This window comes from Antrostomus carolinensis, unplaced genomic scaffold, assembly GCF_000700745.2.
Source record: "Antrostomus carolinensis isolate BGI_N321 unplaced genomic scaffold, ASM70074v2 scaffold4754, whole genome shotgun sequence".
NCBI classification, from domain to species: Eukaryota; Metazoa; Chordata; class Aves; order Caprimulgiformes; family Caprimulgidae; genus Antrostomus; species Antrostomus carolinensis.
In genome coordinates, this window is record NW_010309990.1 from 99,546 (window position 1) to 125,643 (window position 26,098).

Here is a 26,098-nt window from a genome sequence, read left to right on the forward strand (position 1 = left end):
GCAACTGTTTTAGCCCTTGTCCTGCAGAAGGCTACTTGTGCAGAAGACTACAAGTCAAAGGCCTCGTGTTTTTCACAAGGAGATCTGACAAACTCTTTCTCTGATTTCCCATCTGTATCCTGCCAAAAGCAAATATTTAAAGAAATCATTGTAAAGCCTGCTATCATAGCTAAATAGGTCAACCCTTGTGATAAGACGGCTGTGTGTCATGGATATTGAACAGATCAACAGCATCTCTTCACCAAGAAACGTAGCAATACAGATGCTAGCAAGGACAGCAAACAGCCATTTATCTTTTTTAAATCACTACCTCCTATAGCACAACCCTACAACGTATTATGTTGACTTTAAATGTTGATCGATTCTCAGTCATAACAAACAGCTTACTTCCATGGTGTAGCTCACCTGACCTAGGTAAACATGCAAGAGGTATTAGACCAAGTAGATGAACGAGATGTTAACAAGTTACCAGGACTGGAAGGCCTTCATCCAGGAGTTCTGAAGAAAGGGAAACATAAAAGGGCGGAGGTGTCAGTGCACGTGTGTAACTATCACTACAGACAGTCACTGTTCCAGGTGACTGGCAGACTGCTACCCATGTCACCCTCATCCACAAAAAGGGCTGTTGAGGGAATCCTGCAAGTTACAGACTAAGTAGTCTGATCTCTATGCCTGGTAAGACAGTAGAGGTTATAATAAAGAACAAGACTTCTCAGCCTATGGATAGAAACTGGCTCTTGGGAAAGAGTCAGCATGCTGCCTATGAAGGAAAAGCCTGTCTCACTAAAGACACAGAGCCTGAATAAGCAGGAGGATAAAGGTAATAACACCAGATGTATCTGGGTTTTCAAAAAGTCTTTGAGTTACAAAAGAAGATACAGAAGGTTTTGAAGTTACAAAAGAAATTAATGTTGCCAAGAGATTGAATAAAATAAGCTATTACAAGGTGAAAGCTGGTTAAAGGGTAGGAAGGAAAGCATGAAAAAATCCCATCCATTATCATGAATTGGTGATGAACTAATTTATTAGTTAAACAGTATTTAACTGCCAAATAAATTGGACATATTTAGTGATACGAGAAAATTTTTTTAAAGCTGTTTATTAGCTAAACCAAAACAAAATCAAGAGGGCTAAGGAATTTTTATCTCCTTAACTGGCACTGTTGTGAACAGTTCAGTATCTCTGGAAGTTAAAAAAGTGTGATAACAATTATTACAGGAACAAAAGTTATGAAGTTATTTTAAATTTTATCATTATTACTTTTATTTCCACACTCCATTTCAAGCACCAACAGAAACCAGCACAATAAATTAAAAAAGCAAAAGAAAAACACGTATTTTATTTGTATTGAGGCAAAAGGAGCTCATCTCATTTAGATCAAAGAAATGGAGAGCAAATGATTTAATCGAGTTTTTGAGAATTTACAGAAAACAGAAAAAAACTTTCATGCTTATCATACTGGTATATGATTGAATTTCCTATGCCAAAACTCCTTCTCTTCCTTTAGACTTGGCACAATTTTTTATTGCCCACTGCCACATTTCACATCTTTACTCGTCCAAATGTCATATTACCTATGTAAACATGTTTTATGTGTAAACTTCAACAAGTAAATGGGAAAGCCTACTAATTTATCTACCTCCAAAAAAAATCAAGTATGAACTAAATATCAAAATAATTACATCATATTCTATGTAATACTGTTTCAACAAGAACTCTAGCCTGTTGAATTCATAACAAGAAGGATGCAGAAACAAAAAGCAGATGTGCAGTGTCATGCATTAGTGTAATAACATTATAAGGCAATAATAGAAAAGTAAATATATATTTATTTTTTTTCTAAGTATATTTGCCAAGACAAAAATCAAGGCTCTACTCTTAGTCAGTTCATTTTGGTAGTGTAGGATTTCTTCTTAGCTCAAGCTAAAAGTGTTAACTTTTGAGCGTATTCAGCTGTTCCATAATAGGTATTTTTGTCGAAAGTAAAACAGGTAGATTTAAATTTTGTGCAGTAATAGGTTTTTTTTACTTTTTCAGTTCAAATTCTTTATGTGAAAATAAAGAAAAACTCTTTTCCCAAAGAATCAAGTGAGGTAAATGGGAAGAAATATTTGAAATTAAATACTTTTAAAATGAACAATAATATCTCTGCAGGAAAGAAAAGTTGGGCAGCCTAAGTCAAAAGAGTTAATGCTATTTTTATACACTTTTTGTTGCTTCTTTGTTCACTTTGTGCTCAAATGGAGTAGTCAAAGGTAGTCATATGGCAGTCTGGAACACCCAACATCACCAAAGATTTCCTTTATTGTTCAATGTGCCTTTGTAGTGCAGAGCAGAATCAACCTCAACCATTTAAGAACGAAACTGAAATCACATCTCAAAGTTGTTATAAATTATCTCGAAGTAATTATAGTATCACAGTAATCAAAATGACTGTTCTTTTTCCTCTAATTATAATTTAATTTAATCTACCACTGGTCATTTTTACAAACTGCAGTTCACATTAAAACATTTGCTGATAACAAAAGATTTTCTTCGAAAACAACACTGCTTTATATCTAGTCAGGCAGCTTGTGCATATCAGAGCATTCTGTCAAGATAGACATGGAAAAGGGTAAAGGAGAAAAAGCTGAAACACGGCTACAGCTTATCTGTGCCTTTAATGCACTGCAGAATCTCAGGCAGCACTAGAGACAGCAAGTTTCTTCAGATGATCCATAAATACTTGCAAACTGACATCATCAGTAAGAATGGGTGCTCCAGACTCCTATGAAATAAAAGGAAACAAGAAGAATTGATTATACTCATTTGAAGAAAAAGCATTTTAAGGCACAGTATGTTCCATTAAATAAACACTTTATAAATTTAGAATGACCTTAGAAGCATATTATTGCTGAAATCCTCTGACAAAAAACCAGCAGACTGTATATTTACATAAATTTTCATATGTTTGCATAAATTCAGGCACAAAGCACAACTACACTCTCTTCCATATTAATGCCTATGGCAATAAGCTGCAGTATAGCAATATATTTACATCAACCATAGAAACTTAAGAGTTTGACAGCTGCCAAATACTAACTTACAAATTTTTAAAAGTAAATAAAACTTCCATGCCACAGTTCCTGTATCACTCCTACCTCAGTGGAACAAAGGTGAGAGAAACAGAAACATGCCAGTGACACAACTAACAAATCAGTATCTGTCAGTGAAGCTCAGACATATCAAAATGGAGAAAGGAGGAAAAAAAATCCACCAAGGACCTGATCTGACACCGAGTGAAGGTCAACTTGCTTTCTCAAGGAAAGCTGGGCCAATTCTCTCCTACAGCTCTGCGCCACCTCAGAGAAACACCAAAAACAACATCTGAAGGTCATGCTATTGCAAAATCATATCACAAAAGATTTTTAAAAACCTTGTGGGTGGATTTTTACAATTTACTTTTTGACCTCAAAAGTAATTTTCAGAAATCCAAGAAGTTCAAAAGGGTCATCTTTTAATTACTATTTTTATACAAATTTACAGTCTAAATAAAACTGCAGTTGGCAACTCTGCAAATGTTACACAGTCCTTCGAAACCAATCTGCCGTTACTTCCACCTAGAGATGTAGGAAGAGTTCCTATAAATCTCAACAATTCAGCCTTTTCAAAGTTACTAAGCACCCATATTTCCAAGGGAAACCAGTGCTGTATGAACTCTGACAAAATCTTCCAGAACACAGACATGAAAGGCTTTAACAAGGATGCTTAGAACTGGTGCCCTTTTTTTGAGAACTGGCCAAAACCAGTTTGCAGTTAATGATCAAGGGACAAATCCAGGAGCAGTAAGAGTTCTCAGATCATTACAATACACTTGACACAATACACAGCTACTCTCGGGGAAGGCCCACTAAATTATCTATCAGTTGATGGACAGAATAAAGGATGTTCTACTGCCAAGCCTGCCAAACGCCGAGCCTGAGCTCTCCTGTTTAAGAAGCCACAAGGGAATTATAAGTAGTTTAATTCTGAGGCAGGATATGATTTGCCACCTTCTGTCTTCGGCATGAAAGGATATTGCATTATCCTCTAGCAAATAAACCACCAAAGAACCTGACAGACCCCTAAGAAAAGAGATCCCTCACGATGACTGCTAGTGGTAATCCAGGGTAGTTAAAACCAATGCAGAGACTCCATTCCTGAAGCTGAATACCTCATCCGACACATGCACACAGGCAGCTGCTGTCACCTCTAAGGTGGCAGAGTGTTTTATTTGCTGGGGAATAAAGTGAAAACCAGCAAGGTTACAACGTACAAGTCTGAAAAGTACATGAGAATTAGCTTTGATTTTTCACAGATCACCTTAAGTTTTGTTTTCTGTTCATTCAAAATTTTGATCTAAGGCATACAATGAGAACCTAAATTAACAGTGATTCGGAGACAGCTAGCTGGGCATTTGATAAGATTTGTGCCAATGACCTCTTCTTTTGTTTCAAATTGCAAACTTCCCACAGTTACCAAGATTAAAAAGATTATTTTTTTTTAAAAAAAAGCAGAAATAAAGGCATTCAGAAATAAATGTCACATCCAACACAATCTGAAAATTTCAACTGCATCTTCAAAGACTAACCAACATAAGAGAGCTGTATGAAAAGTTTTCCATTATTTTCTGAAAATGTTTTCTATACTATATCAGGCACCTACCTGCTAAGGTTTAAGAAAATCTTTACTTACGACATTAAAAACTAAACTAGTCAATTCATCACCTCCTGAAACACTGTTTCAGTGGTGTGTGGCTGCCCTCTTCAGATCACTGTGGACTAACAAATTTTTCTGTAGACTCAGTTGCGCACAAAATAAAACTTCATGAAACAATCCAGGAAGCTCATGAGAAAAACAGAAGCAAAACCAATTCAGTTTAAGGTTTTTTCCCCCAACAGTTGCATTTCTCATTTCAGAATTTGTACTTGGTTCAACTTTATTCACAAAAAACCCTGCAGACACAGGAGGACATTATGTTGAGCACATGCTGCAATGCCACTGGGGAGATTAACACACCATTTCTTGTGTTACCCTGGAACCGAGTTATTTTCAACATTAAAAGGGAAAGCAGTCTTTTCTAAGATGTATCAGACTCTCACTTGTCCACCACGAACGATTTCCTTAGAAATCAGTTCAAAAGTTGTTTTGTATTTGCGTTTACATTTGGAATACCGTTTCATTTGCTTACTAATTAAACGTGAAGGAAACAGTTGTCCTGTACTGTCGGAAACATCAAAACTTCAAAGGTTTCCAGGTAACGTTTAGATAAAAACAAGACCTTTAAAAGGACAGGATTTGTGTGTATGTTGTGGAGGCAATATGATGAAGAGAGGCAGTAACAGATTACTGGTTAGGTTATCAACTTTAGCGGCAAGAGAGCTGGGTTCCAATCGCGTTGTCCCTGACTCAGAACAAAGTTTTCAAGTGTTTTCACACTGGATCTCAGTGTTCTTCCCTGACAGAACTTCTGTTAGGACCAGCTACGAAAACATTCCCTGGTAAAACTTACCTGACAAAAATCACTGCCATAAAATTGCTACAGAGCTCTCTCACTCATGACTTGAACACTGCATGCCCTTTAGTAAAGCACTGTATAAGTACAGTTAATATGTAGCTTCAGCTGTCTGATGCCATTACATTTTCATGAGAAAATTACACTGCACCAGCATTCACCCATAGCAAGGTTTCTCTTCCCACTATAAAAGCTGAATTTAGAAGGAGAACATGGGACTAGGACTAGGATGCAATGTTCAAGAATACAAGCTGCTGCAGAAAGGTTAATTTTTGAACTCTTACATAACTTCCTTCCTAAACACAAGATTTGAAAAACTGATGCCTGATCCCCTAGCCCACAGAAATTCTGGAAAACATCAGTACACTGGTACTGGTGTCCTTTTCTGTTCTTGCTTAGAACTAACTTCAAAATTTATTTCCCCTATTGCAAAAAGGTCCCTTAGTCTTTATGTATGGCAAGTGCCCTCATTCTGAGAAATTTGAAAGTATCTCTCCAAGAAAGATGGCTACACATGAAAGTAGCCTAAGAAGCTTAAAACAGCAAACCAGATCATTTTTGTCTGAAGAAATAAAATCCATTCTTCTTAACTTTTGCAATTTTGGTGGCATCAGACCAAAACTGCATTTCCTCTTCAGTTTCAAAACTTGGCATTATTACTTACATGTACACAATACGTCACCTGACTGCTGCCATAGGGAAAAAGAACATAAAATCACACATACAAGTTCCATCAGCAGATTCACACCTACCTGTCCCCATGCATACATATTGTTATGAGTCTGAGAGGGATTCACTTTTGAAAGCAGGAAACGAGCCTTTAAAAAACAAAACACAGGCAATAAATTAATCTTCTTAAATACAAGTTTCTTGTACTCAGAAGTTAGATGTCTATGAAATACACCATTTCTGTTATTTGGAGATAAAAACCTGCACAGAAGAGCAAGTAGCACCTCTATAAATTAAAGCCATTCCCTGGATTCTATAGCTATAACACAGAACTGCTAACAACTTCTCAATACAGCAGAAAGTAAGCTTTTGTCTTTTTATAAGCACTAGCAAATCAAATGTGAATATCAATAAAATATTAATTAATAAGTTTCAAAAAAATAACACAAAGAATACTTTTGGTATTGGTTCAGAAACCCTGACAAGTTATTAACTTTTTTGTCTTATATACCTCGCACAAGGAATCTGAGAGTCCAAGTCAGTATGGCAAAAACAGTAATAAACAACAGGACTCACAAATCTGGGAAAAAGCTACTATTAAATATCTGGCTCTGTAAAACCTTTGAAATTCAAAATTTCACTTGCAACTTACATATATTTTAGCAGAGAAATGCATGTTTACTACCAAAAAAACTCATGACTTACTAACATATCGCTTCCTAAATTATATAATATGTATTTTACCATACCTGGCTTCCTCCATGCTCTGTATCAATGTATCTGGGCATTGGAAATCTGGAATGGAGAATTTCTTGTGCATCATCTATAGGAGCTTGTAGCAAGTGATGAAAGTTTTCATATTCCGGCATATCTTGGTAACCTGATTTGCGCCACTGAGCTATGGTCTAGGGATAGGGGGAAGAAATTAGTTTAGAACTGATTCAACAATCTTTCTTAGAGGATACACAGGGCTGTTCAGAGGACAATGTGCCACTGCTGGCCACTTTTCTATCACTCACCCCTTTTTACCCTATAGTACACAAGTTTATTTTTAAAAGCCAAGATGTGCAAGTAACATGCCACTAGATTTTTTTAATTTTTTTTTTTTTTTTAACTCTAACAATTTGTGGTCCTTCTGTATTTCCTTTTTTGTCACCCTTTGTATGCTGAACATCCAGTTCACGAGGTCAAGGATATTATTTACAGTTCTCTAACATGCATGTCTATGACACATAAGAAATAAATATTTACACTGCTATTTATCTTTCAGGGCCTGAAGTGCAGCCTCTCAACCTTCTAGGAGCGAAGCTGGCTCAGGGTCAGCTCACTGATATGGGCTGTTGTTAGGAAAGACCTGGAGGGAGCCTCAGTAGGGGTTCCCCCCTCCTTTGGCAGCTGCTTTAAGCTGAGGTTCAGTCCTGGCTCCACCTGAGCTCCACTGCAGCCCTGCCTGTACCTGGCCATGCAGCCCACTCATCTGGTCCCCCACCCAGGGACTTGATTTCCAGGCTTGAACTGGGATCTGCCTCATCCCCATGGACCTGTGTGATGATCTGGACTGGTGGTTGAACCTGGCTACTGCCCACAAACTGCTCTGCTTGCCTTGCTCAGGTAATGTGGGGCCAGGTACTCGCTGGTAAGGCCTCTGCCTGCTTTGCAATCACGCTCAGCTCCCTGTTCCCCTTCCCTCAGAGAACAGCCCACCCCTACTGCTTCCTGACAGCATCTTACAAAAATACAGAAAACATTTTTCTACTTAAGAAGTGTTAAAGTTTAGTAACTATTTTAAACAGTGCAGCTATAAGGACATGATCCAGAACAGTATTTCTCCAACTCTCAGCTGGGAACCATTTACAGTTGCAAAGCAATAAAAAGCAGCAGCTAAATTCCCCCGGGGGAGCAAAGCACTAGCAAGTCACAAGCATTTATATCTATATTACTAGTGAATGTCTATCTACTCAACTGCCAGGAGCAGTTTCATTCCTCCAGGACAGGGCAGATGAAGGGTGACTATAAAACTTGGTGTTCCAACTCCCTATCCCCGAAGAACTAAATTAGAGGTCTAAAATAAATTAGTGAAAAGCAAGGGGGGGTGCAGGGACCAACACTCTCAAAAGTTGGAAAAATATCGATTTAAAATAAACAAATCTGTACAATAATTACTAGCACACTAATTCTTAAAGCCAGTTCTTAAACCCATCATAACAAACAGCACCGAATCATCAAGTAATGTCAGGTATCTGTGTACGGGCATGTTAGGTTACCAAACTACAAACATTAATTAGGAATCTAGTGTCAGCCATGCAAATGAGAGGTCAAGCACTGGAGTGCTTTAGAGCTGGGGCTTGACTCTCATACTGTAGCACTCCGACAGAAGAAGAATACTTACGGAAGAAATGGCAAATCTTACCTCTCCATGATAAATAAGGATCTGGAAAAAGGTGTCCATAAGGAGAATGCGATCTGGTAAAATGCTGCTACTATCCAGGAGAACAGGCTAAGATTTAAGAATAAATAAAAAATTACCAACTGATGCAGAACTGAGCAATCAGATGGCATTACCAGTTTTCTGAATCACCCACTGAATCTTAGGAACTTCTTAAATCACTTACTAAAGCTCCATATTTGCTCATTTTCATGTTATACATCTGCAACGCATGCAACCTCATTCTAAAGTTATCCAGTCTGATTCTGAATATTAACTTCATGAAAGTAATAAAAATTGTATTCAAGAGCTGAAACCTCTTTCATTATTATGCAATTTTCTAGTCTTTCAGGTACCTCCATATTTACCTACACAATGTCATTAACCTGAAAAATATTTCAAAAAGATTCAGTAGTTATTCAAGTATAAGATTTGGGTGCTGGGGGTTGTTTGGCTTTTTTTAGTCTTGTCCTTGCAGCTATTATTACTGTGCATATCTACCTAGCAATACTGTATATGGTAAATACTCATGATTTAAGAAATCTAATGTAATATTTAAGGTTTTAATTCACCTTTTTAAGGACAGTGACACCATATTTGCACTATATGACTTAGCTGAATCTTATTAGTGATACCAAAAATATTAACTATTCCAAGAATTAAAATAAAAAATATTACTCGTTCTACACTGAGGTGTCAGCTCCTGCTTGATCATGCTTCTCCTTTGCATCACCCATGTGACTGTTATTCATGCATGGGAGAACGATCTTACACCTGTGAGTAGCTCTTCACAAACCACCTCATTACTTCAGTTTAAACTCCACTTTCAAAAGTCTTTTTTTATCCTCATGACTTAAGTTTTTAAAAAAAAAAATCCTAACAAAAGTTAGAATTCCAGCCTGCCAAGATCCTTGCTGACTATGTTTCTTTTCACTGTCTTTACATTTCCTCGCTCTCTCTTATCTATCAGACTACTTTTGTTGTCTTCTATCTTAGCTTCTTTCACAAGCTTCTTGGAAGATCATCTTTTTATTTTAGGTTTACACAGAATTTGCCATTATAAGGTCAGCTGGAAGGTTCTACACCACATCTATACATAACGGTAACCACATCAAAATTAGAAGCTTTGAATGAGAGTGTTAAGATAGGGGGAATTTTGTACTTTTCAAAAAAAAAAAAACAAAAAACAAACAACTTTTCTTTTAAACTCTACAGAAAAAGTACGTTTTGAAATAAAAACACATTTGGGGATGTTTCCATTCTGGCACCACTAAAACAAAAGCAAAACTCCTAGAGCTTGCAAAAACTAATAGAAAATATTCTGAGATATGCCTTGTTCATAGTAAGTTCTGCATTAAATGAATATTCTTTCTCATGCAATAAATTTTAAACCACACATTTTACAACATGTAACAGTGAGGACAACAATCATCTCTCTCTTAAAACAGCACTTTTTGACCTACTATTATGTTATATATAATGATACCTCTGGAGGTCCATTGAAAGAGTAGGCATAAAGAATCGGCTGAACCATGATAAGCGACTGGGTTAAATCCTGACGCATAAAATGATGACGATAGTATGAGCTCTCATCTGGACTGTTGTTAAAAACTTGCAAGAAAGGAGATCTTCTCAAGTGAAACATAAACTGCAAAACAAAAAACATTTGTTTTAACTTTCACAGATAAAAAGGAGAGTTGTACAAGGAGAAAAATGTTTTCCACAAACCACGAGACCAATGCCACAACAAAACTGAATTCCAAGTCCTTTAACATTTCTAACTTGCATTACGCACCTTTGCCAGTTTTTATATATTCTCACAGGAGCGAGAGAAAGAGATCAGAATGGATAAACCTACAGAGCAACTCTGAATTAAGGGAAAGGTTTAATATTTCTTCTTCTCCAGTACTAACTGATAAACAGTATGACTGAATATTGCCAAATCCTTCCTTTACTGTAAGTTCTACTGTTCCTATGAGGGAAGCTGTTGTGCTTGAACACACAAACCAAGTTATAGCATGTGAACAGAAAAAGAGAACATTAGCCACAGCAAAGCTGAACTTAGTAAACTGGGAAAAGCACTTTTTTTTTTTAATTCAATTTGATTGCTGAATCAATCTCTCCACAACACTTAACACCTTCAGACAGATTGGCAGATAACTCGAACAGAAGTATCATGGAAGCCTATGACGAGTCCAAAATCAACATATCAGGAGCGATCAGAATGGAGAAATTTACCAGAATGGATTATTAGCAAAGAAACTATCCAAAGTTTAACATAGTCGAGCTCAAGTGCACTTCAGTAAAGTGGTTCTTTTCAGGTCAGTATTATAAACCCTGTATAAAAGAACCAACAAAGGAAAACCTTATCTTTTCTCATGCTTTCTGAACTTCCTCATTGAAACTGTCCTTAAAAAAAACCCAGTGTCATTATCTTACAAACTCAGGTAAGATAAGGATTCCATTACAGGGGAAACAAAAAATAGGCACAGTTAGAGGGAGTTCAGCTGTAAGGACAGGGGCAAAAGCAGATACAGCAGCACAGATGACAGAAGCAAATTGCCTAATGTCACATGCCAGACGGGGGGTGGAGGGTTTCTTTTCATTCCGGTACATACAGCAGCACAGATGACAGAAGCAATTTGCCTAATGTCACATGCCAGACGGGGGGGTGGAGGGTTTCTTTTCATTCCGGTACCCAGTGTAAAGCCTTATTTTACTCTGTGCTACAGTGCCTCTTCCTTCATTAAACATTCTCTCTTTATCCCTTACAGATGCATCTTCCTTCTACTCACCTGTGGATAAAGTGAAAAGGTTTCTGAAAATCTGAAAGAGCTTGGATCATCCTTGTGATATTCTCCAAATTTCTGACACTAGAGTAAAAGAAAAATAAAGAAATAAAGAAATTCCATATGGTTTTCTAGATACTTTGTCTTTTTGAGGTTTTTTTTTGCTAAATGTAGTTCATCTACAATATAATCACAGGTAGCAGAAAGTAGAGAAAGCTTTAATTTCTGCTAATCTCATGACAGAATTTCTCTCAATTGCTGGCAATTACCAACTGCTGAGGACTGAGGAAACATTAATAAGTGAACTAAAAACACATCTGCTCTTTTTTTCCATTTAAAAACAGAACTTTCAGTTAATTCTGCATATCCACTTGTGGAAGTTAAGCACTCAGTTCAGTTTTTGTTTTGTTTTTAAAGAAATAATCACTGAACATTAGTCACTTAATAATAATGATATGTCTGGAGACAAGAAACCAATGTGACTCTTTTAATACAGTCTTTTTTACCAGTCGTATAAGTTGTCTGTCCAGCCACCTAAGCACATCAGGCCCCTCTTCTGTCTCTGCCCTGTACACTGCCAATCTAGCCATGAGAATCGCAGCAGCTTCCTGGTCAAAAGATGCAGCAATGTTTTGAATCTGCGTCTGTGCATCTGCCCAGCTGCAAAAGAAAAATGCAAGTATTTGCATCAGAGTGAAAGGAAAGATGTCCAACCTCAAAATATCCCTTCAAAATTAAGGCAAAGAAAGAACTGTTAGCATTTTAATAAACTCCTGCTGGAGCTTCAGGAATCTGCTGGATGTAAATGAGCAGCCTCCCAGTTAACCACTCCTGAATTAGAAGTGTCCCTTATTTGTACAGATACCATGCAACCAGTGTAATAAAATATAATGCCACTTACAAAACAGTTATTATATTAAAAAAAATAATTATGAAAGTTAAGTTACAGAAAACACTGTCCATTAAGCTAATCACACATTCCTATACTACCAGTTTTCTTGCACACCTGGTTTGTTCTTTTTAATTTACAAGGTGAACTATTAATCTGTCCTTTTATCAGTCACCACAAAGATTTTACTAACATAACTAATGTCGGTTAACAAGACAGTTATATCAACAGTAAGGGGAATGCTTTTTTTGATAAACTGAACCTTCCATCAAATCAACCAATCAATAATCTCCTTCAACTTAAAGGAAATGTCACTGGACATTGAAAAATGCCTGCATAATATGAAACATCACCTTCTAAAACTGTGAAGTAAACTGAATCAAGGAAGCTGCATGTAAAGGCTATACATGGAAGAACAGGTATTTACACCCCGCTGAACTCCAGCTACCACTCTCAAGTTAAGTTAGGAAGTGATCTTTGCCATTCCCTAAATCTGACAGTCTCCTCAGTTTAGGCCATAGAATTTCACTCAAAACTTCATCTCAAATCACTTGGGTGACTTCCGAGCACTCCCATAACATCATTATACAGCCACTGCAACCTCTCAGAGAGGAAACAGCTCACAGAACAAGAGAGGCAACTGTCTCAAAGGTATGATCATGCCTTCACCACCTGTGGTACTGCATATCTCAGAACAACAGACTGGTTACAAAATCTAAATATTAAGAGGCAAACGTATATCTTTCTTTTTTGAAAATGACTCGTCAGAAGTTTAACATACTTTCTGGCAACTGTGGTCACTCTGATACGTCTCTGCCCACTGGAATGCTGGTACTGAGTCACAAACTGGATTGCACCACGTCCTCCTTGAGGAATGGGAGCGTTGTGCTAAGTACAGGAGGAAAAAAAATTAAATGGAGGTGAACCTCAAAATTTTACAGTATAATTCAAAAATGTATAAATGAATTACTAGAAAATAATAAAATTCTTAGCAATAGATAGCTCAAGTTATATAAATGCATGGTCTGGTGCTTTTATTATCTTGAGTACCTTTACTAAACACGGCTAATAAACTTGGAGACTGTTAAGGGATGTTGAGAGCAGTTGCTGCCAGACACAAAAGTAACGAATGCTCTCTCCCTTCCACATACGCTTAAAAAGACAATTCTTTCCAGGGGGCTGTGTTACAACTGCTGATTTTATTAGCTTCTATTTGAATATCACAGGATTCACTAGAATTACAGGGCAACAAAACTGATACTACTCTTAAAAGTGATGATTAATGAATTCCAGGAAGTGTCATCAAAACATAAAGACTGGAATCTGGGTGTAAACTGAAATTTCAAAACTCTGGTCAGTGGAAATACAGATTTATAAGCTGCTAACAAGGTAAGTAATTCCAAAATAGGAGGACAGTTGAAATCAACTATTACACACCATAACCAGACCAGTTTTAGAGCTGGTCATAAGAAGAGACCAAAATAAATATGCAAAAAGTAAAACAAAAAAATGAAAGCTTTCAAACTTTGCATAGGTTATAAAGTATGCAATATTGCATACTAAATGTATAGCAACTACAGCCAACTCACATAGTTCCTGAGCTTGAAACATTTGAAAGAAGGGAAAGTCATAGAAGGAAGCAGCACGTTTGCTTGTCATGTTTTTATCCTCTTTCCTAGTCCCCACCCAGGGACACAGGAAACCAGGATATACGCCCCTGAGGCATTTCAATGAAGTCAATATTTACGTGCAAATACTGAACAATTAAAGTATAAATTAAAATGTAACATTATCAAGTAATTACCTTGTAACTAAAACATCAGACAAATACTGACAAGCACTTTTAAAAATACAGATTACAGTATTTTCATACATTGCAACTGAAATACATTTTAATAAGTAAAACTGAAAAGAAAAATCGAACTTAGAGTATGAACTCTATCCAAAATTTGTAGAGCTCTTTGGCTCTCATCACATTCAAGAAGAAGAGTAGCTCCTCATTAAGCTGTTAGCATCCATCTCTTAACTCTGACAACACAAAATGGCAACATCGTTTGTACCCCTGCTGCTGTGCTTGAGGGAACTACACAAAAATACAGGCTTCAGCCGTCACCTGAAATAAAATTACTGTGTTCAGTAGACAAGTAGACAAATATTTATCACCTGGTTGACCACCTCAAAGTACAGGGCAAGCGTTGTAGTAGGATTAAGTCCACAAATCTTCCACTGACACGTACCTCCTGTTCCAATCTCCTGTAGAAAGATTTTATAGTACTTTTACAAACCAGAAGTATTACCATCCTTCTGTACCAGAAGTACAACATCTGGCCATTATAGGTAACTGTTTACAACTACTCTGTCATGAGCCTTCTCCCTCATCGCTCTGTCAGCTTCTCAGACACTCTTGCAAAACAACTGCAGTGTTGGATGCAGGAATAAAAAAAAGGAGATGGATGCAGAAGATTAAAACATTAGAAAGACAAGGAGATGGTATTAGAAAAATGGAAAAAGCAAGTCAGAAACAGGAAAAAGTACTAGACTTTGCTTAAATAGTCCCAAGAGGTAAAAAGCACATATAAGTGGACTGACTCCTCTAAAGCACACCAGTAAAAATTCAAGTAGATAGCTTATGCAATATATAGTATATAGTTACATAGTCTCTAGTAACTACCAAGGTAACTGAATACAGATAGTATATCCTTTTTGCCATGCAAACAACATAAATACCCACAGAAACCAATTAAAATAATCAGTCATCCCTAACAGAGCCTGTGAAACCAAACAAAACATTCTAGGAAAATTATGCTGGCAACATTGTCACTGTGCTTGCGGACACTGTTAAAGAGCATTATGGATCGGTTAATTGTCCAGTTAACACTCCCAACGAGCTGCATGCAGCTACATTCTATTCATACGTTTCACCTCAAAAACTTTAACTCAGATAACCAACAAAAAGATTTTTGGAATATAAATTAATAATTATATAATTGCAAGGTAACAGACATGAATTCACAATTACATTTTCTATTACCTCCTATGATTTAAACATGCAGCTCAAATAAGGAGATGGACATTTAACTGGGTTTTGAGGTTTCAACTTCTATTGCAATATATGCAATCATTCAGGTGACAAAATAAGAAAATCTGTACCAGACCACTAAGGAAAAAAAAAAAAAAAAAAGAAAAAAAATGCTGATTTGAGACTTTTAGTTCAAAGATGAAATCATAAATAGAAGGAAAATTTAAGCACAAAAAATGCTTGATTAAAGCAGGCCATTTGTAATCACTTTCATGCTGCAAAATTATCTATTATGCAGATTGTCAGGAACAAAAGTGAGAGTTTTCAAAAGCAAGAGATTTTGGTTACTTGCAGGAATTGTTTTTGATTAGTAATCAAATACAAAATTAAACTGTAATAATATTATTTGATAAGAAAATAAGTTATTATTATTTAAGTCTGATGTAAATTTAAAGGAGTTACTTCAAGAGTCTGTAATAGATTGATATTCTAATCAATTAATGGTGGAACAGCCATACAAATAAGAAGATGAGGTCAAGATAAAGGGGATGTTTTGTGTCCCATGGTCTTGTGTCCTCCTGTTCTCTCAGTCTTTCTAAACAAAGTATTTTCATGGTTCTCTGTTTGGATAAAAGGACATAGCTCTGACTTTAACAATAAAGCATGCTAACTCACTTTCTACTCGGTTTCTGCTTAGCCAGTATGTAACTTCTCTGTAATAATTTTAAAGCAGCCACTCAGTGAACAAACCTAACCAAGCAACAAGGGATCTACAAGGTCAAACACAAGTTGAATCTAATCTAGCAGTGAACAGGAGCTTAAAAAAAAAAAAACCCACAACTAATTCCTTGCATGTATTTAATTTAAAATTGGTAAAACAATAAACGCTCTTTGTTCCATTTATGGTAAAGTTTCAGTCTCTCTCCAAATTCAAAAATCCTAAATCCTGTTTTCCATAGTAGAATACTACCTTCATTTTCAGCAAAGTTAACTTACATTTTCTGAGACACAAGGTCCTTTAGAGTTGAGAGACACACAGGGTCCAATTGCTCCAGAAATCTTTACTTCTCTTGAAGTCTCCATATTTAGAAGAAAAACATAAATTAATATGCCACACTAGGAAGAACTCAGTCTTATTTATCATTAGGTAATGAAAACCTTAATGCAAATCAGACTCTTGATACCTTTAGGAGAGGTTATACATATCATACTACTCGATACATTTAAACAAACTTTTAATGTGCTCACTTTCTACACTTAATTACGTATGTCTGCTGTACCAGTTAGTACATCTGAAACAACAGCATGAACATAAACTAAAAAACAGAGAAAAGCTGCAGTTATTTATAAACCTAGGAGCCTAGCAAGTACACAGGATAACGTCTATTTTCTAGCACACTTTGCAAGAAACATCATGGAAGGCCATACCTGAACCCAAGCACATTCAGCTCTAAGCTTGTCACAACACTAGAGGTGAAAATGAACATTAGCAAAGTGCCAGAGTGGGTTCTGACAAGGATGGAAAATGAAAGGAAAGCTGGCCTAGACTATGTAGAAAACCTGGACCCACAAACAAGAACCACTCACTACTGATACCAAAATCTATGCACACAGCATTGTGAGTTTCTAACAGAGACATGAATGTTAGTTCAGTCTCCCTTTTAGCTGTCACTGACTGCAGAGTAAGAAGGAATTAACATTATACCTAACTCATATTAACAAATCACAGAACTGTAAAAAGATAGCTAGGCAGTAACAGCTACGTCCAAGCCAGCTCTGACACGTGTCTGTTCAGCATGTTCCTAAAAACTCCTTCAAGGTCAGAGATTCCACAGCTCTCAGCCATCCTACTGCAGTGTTTCACTAACACACTGCATTTTTTATTCTTACCTTTATTTCTAATGTGCCACCAAATCCCATTTTAAATTGTCCTTGCATATCTTTTGTGAATACTCTCTGAAAGGTTTGTTTGAATAAAGATGTATTGAAAGAGTCTCCCATCACCATGTAGCCTCTAGACAACAAAAACAACAAACAAAACCCTCAAGTTAAAACAGGTTATTTATTATGCAGTACTTTAGCATGTGGGATTTTATGTAGCTTCTTTCTATTAAAGGTTAAGACTAATGACAGTTAACGGTGCGTATATTTTTGCCTTCTTAAAACGGACTATTATTAAATTAATATTTTCCTACAATGTTAGGGATGAATTTTGTAAGTGAGTTTCTTACCCAGTCAGCATCTTAAGGTCACTGTGATTATAATATATAACAAAATCTTTCACTGGGAAGATAATATACTGAACTTCAACACCACAAATGTCTCACAACCTTGTCAAGCGAAGTCAGTTAACTACTTCCAATATTCAATATTGCAAACCTATTACCATGTCATTTTATTTTGAGTAGTTCACTCATTATTTCAGGCTTCAATCTATGCTCAAGAAGCATGATCTGTTTTTATGCTTAGCAACATTCTGTGGATGTAACTGCAACAGTTGACACTCAGCATGAACTATGATTTACTGCATTTAGGAAACAATAATGAGAGACATTGTTATTCATCAAAAAATATTAATTAAATCGTAGGAGTAAAATATGTTAATAGCTTAAATATTACACCAGAAAGAAGTTACAGAAGTTTTCAGGTGGACACTCAAAGACAGAAGACAACAAACACCAACAGACACCAGCAGAATCAGAAATCCCTCCCTGTATGTATGATGTAACCAAACAGTAATTAGGAATAGCTGTAAAAGAAATGGACAAACTATACATTAAGGCTAGTTTTGCTGGAAGAGCAGAAACAGGGTAAGGTCAGTCACAAGAGCAGAGAGAAAGAGCAAAATCACACTGCAGTATATAGAAAAGGAATGAGTCTGATGCAGAAAAGGAATAGGAATCAAATATGCAGGTAAAGTCATAAACTTAAAGACTAAGCAGCAGAAACTCCCATGCTGAGGTTATACAAACACACCTCCAAAAAGAAGCTACCCAGCAGTGACTATCATGGCCAAGCTGGCCCAAAACTCAGCAGCATATGTTCACCACAGCCTGCAACTGCACCTCTCACTCTTCTTGCTATGCCGAGACACCTAGCGTGGGCTGAGGATCCTCTGTCACATGGAGGTACTGACAAGCAACCAAGAAGGCCTGTTACCCACAGATACACCAGTTATTAAACTGACAGGCAAAGATGCTTCATTTAATTTTACTTACAGTTGGTATTGACAGAGCTAACAATAACAAGCAAGAAAAAGGAGCTTGGCAAAATAATCCAGATGGAATACAGAAGTCTAACCTAAAAATCAAATGGTATACAAAGCAGGTGGCTATACCAGCAAAGATGAAATACTATGAGTGTAGAAAAGAGTCAGAAAGAGAAAGAAAAAGACTGCCTTTGAAAAACTACAGAGGAAGAATTAGCAGGATTTACAAAATTAATTACATACTTAACACACAAGCAAGAGTCAAAGGTTGTCCTAGACCATAGGTCTGCGTAAGAGGAAGGGTGAGGGTGTCATCCAGAGTGACAGAAAACAGGAAACTGGTTTCATGAGAAAGACTAGAACTTGCTTTCATCCTGTTAAAATGAACTGGTGGCAAGGCAAGCTGTGGGGAACACAAGACCATGTCTGAAACGTAAAACTGGATAGAGGGAGCAAAAATGAGGAGCAACAGATGTAACTGACAATCACCTAAGACAGTGGTTGAGCCTATGAACAACAGTATATAGAAGGAATAACACAGGGTTTCATATCACTCTGAAGAGCAAGAAAAAGAAAGATGACAGACCCTTCTCTTTACTGAAACCTGCACCTTACACATATACACACTGAAAAAGAGAAATAGCAACAGTACATAGGATAAAACTGCCTATTTGAAAGATATCCATGTTATTTAAGTCTCAAACAGATCGTATTTAAAAAAAAAAAAACCTTCTGATTAAACCCACAATTATGGTGACAAATTTGCCAGAGACTGAGAAACTGCAAAACTCTGGTACAAATGCAACCATCATAGAGTAGGTTTGCTGGGTTTTTTGGGTTAGTTTGTTGGTTTTCTGAAGTAGCGGAATGCTTTTGGTAAATGCTTCCTGTTAAATCATTTAAAAAAAACCACAAAAACAAACAACCTGCACTTTCATATGCTACTTAAAAATGAATAGGCACATACCCAGTGTAGTTGGGACAACACTTCATCTCCAGAAGACCAGTCTGATCCAATGCACATGCATATATGTCAATAACATGACCATTTGTTGCAGCCCGATTAGCCAGGGCTTCAAAATGCTAAATCCAAGATGAAAATACAGTTCATAGCAATTTATGACGTGAACTCTCCTCATCTTCACATTAAATCCTAAATTCCCAAAATTTTTCTAGAACAATATTATCAGACTTTATTCACATCATATTCTACTACAAGCTAAAAGTATTTTTTTCCTAAAGTTAAGACTGGAATTTTCAACATCTGTGGTTTTTTTCTGACCAGCTGAGAACCTGACTCACACTAGACAGACCAGTGGTTGCTATTTAAACTAGAAAATAACCTCCATCTTTCATTTTTAAACTTTGCATTAAGTACTAGATGCAACACACAGAATTGAATCTACCTTTCTTATTTCAAGTGTCTGTAACGACAGGTGCCTGCAACTGAGCTAATCATTTAAGCTCCCATTATAATCACTCAAGAAGAATTCAACAGGGTTTGGATGCAGTTCCCCTGCCCAAATGTACATTTATGATGAAATGAACTATGCCCAAACTCTGCCACCTAACCCTCCCCGAAATACAAAGACAGTTTCAAGCAGCTGTCTTTAGAAGCAGGCAGCCTTACTCTAGATGTATCATTTTGTCACATGAATCTTCTCTAACTTTAAACCAGGGAAGCACTCCAAATAACTTTAAAGTTAGACAAAGTCCTAACTCAATACACTGAAATTTCTGAAGAAATTCCTGAAGACATACCACTATTCAGAGACAGGTAAACAAAACCACACCGTTTTTTATACATTTGCTACTACTAACAGTAGTATTTTACAGTGCCAGGCAATGTTCACTTACTGATAAGATGTCTAAAATATCACTCATGATCATCTCTTACCTTAGTACCCTTTTTAACATATTTGGCATTGTCTTTTTCAATGTCATGCCATGATCTTATAGGTAACTTCAATTCATCCCCTACAACCATGCCAGGTCCTTGTGTAGCTGGTCCTCCAATAAACATCATTATACGTGCACCAGTATTAGGAAAAGTGCACTGCAGGAAATAAAAGACAAATAAAAAACATCAGGTTTTGCTACAAACTGAACAAAAGAAGTAGGTATGTTCATGTTGGGTATTTATTTATCACGTTGATAGGATTCTAACAATAACTGTACTTTTTCCCTCCCAAAACTTAAATCTGCTGTTAAATCAGTCTCAATTTTGCCTCATTAAAATGCATTAACACCTACAATTACTCTAAGGGGTAATATCCATGAGAACCATCACACAAATCTAATACGCATCAACTTCTAAGGTTTTTATATATTGATTGTGGCAGCTTTTCTGCAACAAAATGATTTGTTTACACATCAGCACAACTGTAGTTAAAAATGTTACCTCAAGGAGCCCTACAGCTATAGAAAGAGCCACTCCAGAAGACCGTAAGGGCCGTTTTCCTTGTGGAACAGGCCAGGGATCCCGTTGCAGTTCACCCAAAAGATCAGTAAGATTCATATCAATTTTCTGCACTGGTTGCAAAAATCTGTAAACAAATCATGGAGTTAGTTTAGATTCAAATTGTTAAATACAAATTCTATTAATTGCTCACTAGCAATGTATTAGACATATCTTAGCAATGTCCAATTCCAGATTCTCTTCTGGATGCAGAGCAATGTCTCTGTCTCATCGAGATAACACAGTTTGGTATTACATACACTGCACACTCAGCTTAAGAAGTTTGGCAAAGAGCTTGTAAAATAAAAACTTGCTGACTTAAGAGATATTGCCACTATGCAGAAAGAACTCTGTCTGGTCAAAAGAACACAGCAGATGATGACCTATGAATCTCAAAAAGAAACCCAAGTTTCACTACGTCAGTGAAAATCAAAGATCAGAAGAAATATTAACATATAAAGAATTTTTCACGCTCTCTGCTACAGGATGTCTACAAATCCAGCTATTTATTGGAAGGCAAAGACTACAAAACTGTCTCTCTTTTTTATCATTTTTCAGTTCCTTTTATGTCACAGTCAAATACATAGGAGAATCAAACACCAATGCACAATTTCCAAATGAGAGACAGAAGGGGAGGAGAGAGGAGCAGAAGAGGGAGAAAAAAGGAAGGCAAAACTGGACATCCCCTTAAGAAAGAGGCACTAAAGCAGCTATTAACCCTCTCCAGCACACCAACCAACAGAAGCATCGCTATTTACATTATCTATAGTATGCCTATATAACGTTCTCTCAGAACATTTCAAAAGCATCATCCAGATTATTTCACTATCACCCATTAAGTCTTTCCTTCCCAGTACAAACTGTAGGAAAGAAATAGGTTATAACCATTAGTCTCCTAGTTAATTTGTGCTTGATAAAAAGGTTCAACTGCCAGTTGATTTTTTTCATTGTCATAAAACTTAAGTTTTCCAGTAAATCAGTGTAGTCAAGGTACATTTTTCAAACGTTTTAAGCACATTACCTGTTAGAAGGTGGTGGCTGCTGCACTTGAGGACCCCGACCAACTTGTGAAACAGCTACTTTTGTAAGCCCTAGCATTTCCTGGAGTCAAAAACATAATATTTTATTATAAATTTTGTTTATAGACTATGTGAAATTCTTCATCATCATCACCTTGATGTTTTTTTTTTTTGTTTGCTTTTGTGTGTTACCTGCAGCTGTTTTGCAGACAGGTCCTTTGTTCCTCTGAAGACGTAACTCTTAGAAATTCCTTCACAGCCGAGCTCGTGAACTTGTACCATTCGGCCAAAGGTAATGAGACCTACTAGCGCTGTTGGTGGCAGGAGACTAAGCGACATTTGCATGGATTCCTTCAGAGCTTGCAAGTCTTCATCTTCCATGCATGTGTCCACAACATAAAGAAATATCAAAGGCATCTGAGGACCACGCTTTAAGAAACACAAATATAATTACATGAAAAGCAAATCTTGCAATATTTACAGGATCAAAAGTGAACAAATAATGAACATTTTGCAAAAGTTTTAATTTAAATCATACCAATAATGTGAATGTTTCATCTAACTTACCTCCCTCTCAAGTAGTAATCAGTACCTGGGGCTAAAGGGGAACAAAAACCCTACCATAATAAACTCTGCACAAAAATTAAAAGCTTACCACAGAATAAAAAAAAATCCTTTCAGGATGTCATTACAGTTTTGAAGTATGTGCCAATTATATAAATCTTTTAATATATACTGAGCTTTTATTGCTCTAAGTGAACTTAATAGTCATAAAGCTATTCACAATTATAAAACATCCCAAGCTGATGACATTCTGTGGCATTTCACCTCATCATTTTGCTCTAGAGATCATCAGTTCTTTTTGTTCTTTCTGAACTAATTTTGCTATACTACGAGCAAATATTCCCTTTACTTTGTGTTACAAGAATTGGCAAGAGGTAGATTCTGTTCAGTCCTCGCTCTTCTCTTCATAATGTGAACGCCTCATTAAAGTCTCACAAGTGTTAATCCTCAAAAATGTAATTTAGAGATTACAAATTTGGAGTTGCAAATGTTTGCTATTTTGGGTTGTAGGTCCATTTTTTATTTCTAGTCAAGTAATTTCTATCCTAAAAAAGCATTAATATTAAAATTCAAACACCTGAATTGAATATATATTAACTGTTTTCTCTAAAACAGTGAGCCCTGAAACTAACTCATAATCATTCAATTACAAACTGAAATTCAAATGATTAATGAAAAATTAACCAACAGTCAGCCAAATCTGAACTGAAACCATTTAAGCAAGCAACAGCAGTAAGCAGAACCCTGGCACAAACACCAATTAAATTCCTGATAAAGAAACAGACCTAACAGAAATACTGTCTTTAGAAAAGACTGCTCTTTTTACTTTTTTTTATTTTTTTTAAGCCAGTCTTATTAGCCATCCTTCTGTTCTTATAAAGTTAAGTTTTCCATTTCCAACTAATGACATAACGTTCAATCTACTAACAAGCACATATGGAATCACAGTCATTAAAACACAGTGAAGAAATAAAATAGAAATTAATTATTTTTGTATATTGCAATGTTATAGATGCTAAAGATTTTATTTAATGATTTTACCTGTACTACATATTCAATGCTGGAAAACTGAGGCAGAAGTTCAGCTGGCTGATTCATTTCAGATATGCCAGCATAGGTAGGAGGAAACTGCAAATAAAAACACAGAAATTAATTATAAAGAAAAGATAATAATTTTTACAAAAACAAAAACATACATATGGATTACTTTCCTCTGCAACAGATGTTCACTATTACTGTCAGGAAAAAAAAAATCACAGTGCAACCTCTGCAGACAAAACTTCACACTCATGCTCTTGCTGTCAATCTCAGTTCACAACTGTAACTTGAAAAATTAGGATTTTCATTTTTATCTTATAAAAAAGATTTTCTATACCCTGAATGTTTCATTTTCTTACCTGATTTCTCTGATAACAAAAGTTGCAAGCCCAGAGTTTTGCTCGATAATCCACTTGGCTATAAAAATACAATAAGAAAAGTTTATATATCATGAACAATTAATTTTCCTCCACTGACCCTAGAATACATTTCTTTTGATTTTTCAAAAACACATTGACTTTGAAAAAGTTTTATCCTTACACATTTTCTTCTAAATATTACAAATTCAAAGTAAGCGTATCATATCAGGGAAAACATATCAGGGAAATTATCATCTTCAGAGAGGAAGAATCATCTTCAAGGAAAAGAAGCAAATAAGAAATTTAAGAATACAGACTCAGCACCTTTACTGGAGACTTTTTGCATGGTTTTAGGCAAATCACTTTAACTCTTCCTACATCTTTGGGTTTTTCCTCAATTCTCAGCCTACATCTATGAGCTGTCAGACTATCCTGAATAAACATCATGCCATAAAAATACAGTTTCTAACTTAACAGCTCTCTCTCTTTCATGAAAATAACATCTTTTCAATTGATGAGCCTAACCCCTTTTATTTACATTTTTATGAGTATTCAGATAGTTAAAATAAAAGGTACAACTTGTACCTTCATGCCATACAGATGTCTTACAAAGTCCTACTCGCATCTTAAAGGAAAGTAAACTTTACACGTTTTTAAAGAATACTTCTTGCTATTGCATCTTCTCCTGTCTACAAGGGCAACAATCTTTTTAAAATATCATTAAATCTTCAGATAAATCCCAGCACGCTGTAAACACAACACAGCTCTATTGAGATTAAATTATCTATACCAATTTCAGGAGCTGCAGATTATCTATACACTGTGCCACACAGCCTTCAAAAGGTCCCCTCAAATCGAGTCTCTAATCACATCTTGTTTAAAAAAAAAAAAAAAAAAAAAATCCAGTCATGACTTGCATACATGAGACACGAAAAATGTACACAGCTCAATGTAATGCCAGGGACCTCACTGACCCTTTCCAGCTCTGTCTTCCCATTGTTTTTCTTACAACCCTAAATAAAAGATAACGTTTCTGAAAAAGTTAGCTTCCACTAAGTGTGACTTCCAGCCACTGTATCTGTTTAATACTGAAATGCAGTTGTACATCTGCTTTGAAACAGTCTTTTCTCCTAAGCAGGGACAAGTTCATTAAACTGAGTTAGATAGTTCTGAAGGATCTTTTACATCATGTCTAATCCCTCACTGTCACTCAGTATCTTTCCCATCCTATCAAACTCCATCTTAGAAATTGTTCTGTTTCTTTTCCCTACTTCCATAATTGGAATGATATATGAAACATTTCCTCTGATTCCAACCTAAACCTATCTATGACTAGCCTACAATCATTTGTGCTTGTGCCAGTATCACCCTTTATTTTAAACAGCTTTTCACCCTCTCTGATTCCTACTTCTGACCTATCACATCTTTCAGCTTCTATTTTGGTAAACTAAATGAGCTAACCTGCTTTGGTTTAAAAATTAAATAAGGGCAGTAACAAATACAGCTTCTTTTACTTGAAAATTAAACTAGATCAGGGCTCAATAGTTAAAAAGATACAGTATAGTAACTTTTTACACAAGTAATTTTTTAGAAGCAAAATGCCTCTAGATCGTGCCTCTACACATCACAAGATGCGCAGTTCCAGAAAAACAACATACCTAATCATTAATTAGATGAAGTACATTGAAAAGACTAGTTAAATGAAAGCCATGTCTTGAGTTATGTATGTTACATATGCAAATCTATGTGCAGAAACTTCTATGATCTAGACGTTTGAGCTGTATACTCACATGAGGAGTGCCTGCACTTCCACACACCAGATCTTGTGCAGAGTTTAACTGGCACTATTCTAAAGGTCGTTTGTAAGGAAAAATATTGGCATAACACATGTATTAGGCTTACCATAAGGGATTCAGAACAGCTCGACACGTGGTCCTACTGCACAAAACTGGCTCATACTGAATAGGTGGCAAGTCTGGCCGTTCTTTCAGTGGTGTGAAGAGGGCAGCCACTGGGACTACCATTCTTGTGGCTTCAAGACGACTTGAAGGCCAAACATTCCAGCTGAATCTAACTCCATCTCTGTCCTCATTCTGCTGGATAAATTCCAGGAAGGTTGTCATGGTCA

General features: G+C 36.3%; 1 protein-coding gene across 1 annotated transcript; it reads right to left on the bottom strand.

The window, feature by feature from the left end:
• Positions 1–2,247: 2,247 nt before the first annotated feature.
• Positions 2,248–26,098, bottom strand: LOC104523603 (protein transport protein Sec23A). Its single transcript, XM_010166250.1, has 19 exons — positions 25,873–26,098; positions 23,971–24,028; positions 23,615–23,701; positions 22,202–22,438; positions 22,012–22,091; positions 20,934–21,078; positions 20,430–20,588; positions 19,500–19,615; positions 17,215–17,338; positions 16,321–16,401; positions 14,469–14,558; positions 13,087–13,193; positions 11,923–12,076; positions 11,423–11,500; positions 10,114–10,275; positions 8,613–8,699; positions 6,952–7,107; positions 6,286–6,351; positions 2,248–2,767 (listed from the first exon to the last, which is right to left on the bottom strand). Exons 1-19 carry the CDS (start codon positions 26,091–26,093, stop codon positions 2,678–2,680), a joined length of 2,298 nt encoding a protein of 765 aa, XP_010164552.1. The 5' UTR covers positions 26,094–26,098; the 3' UTR covers positions 2,248–2,677.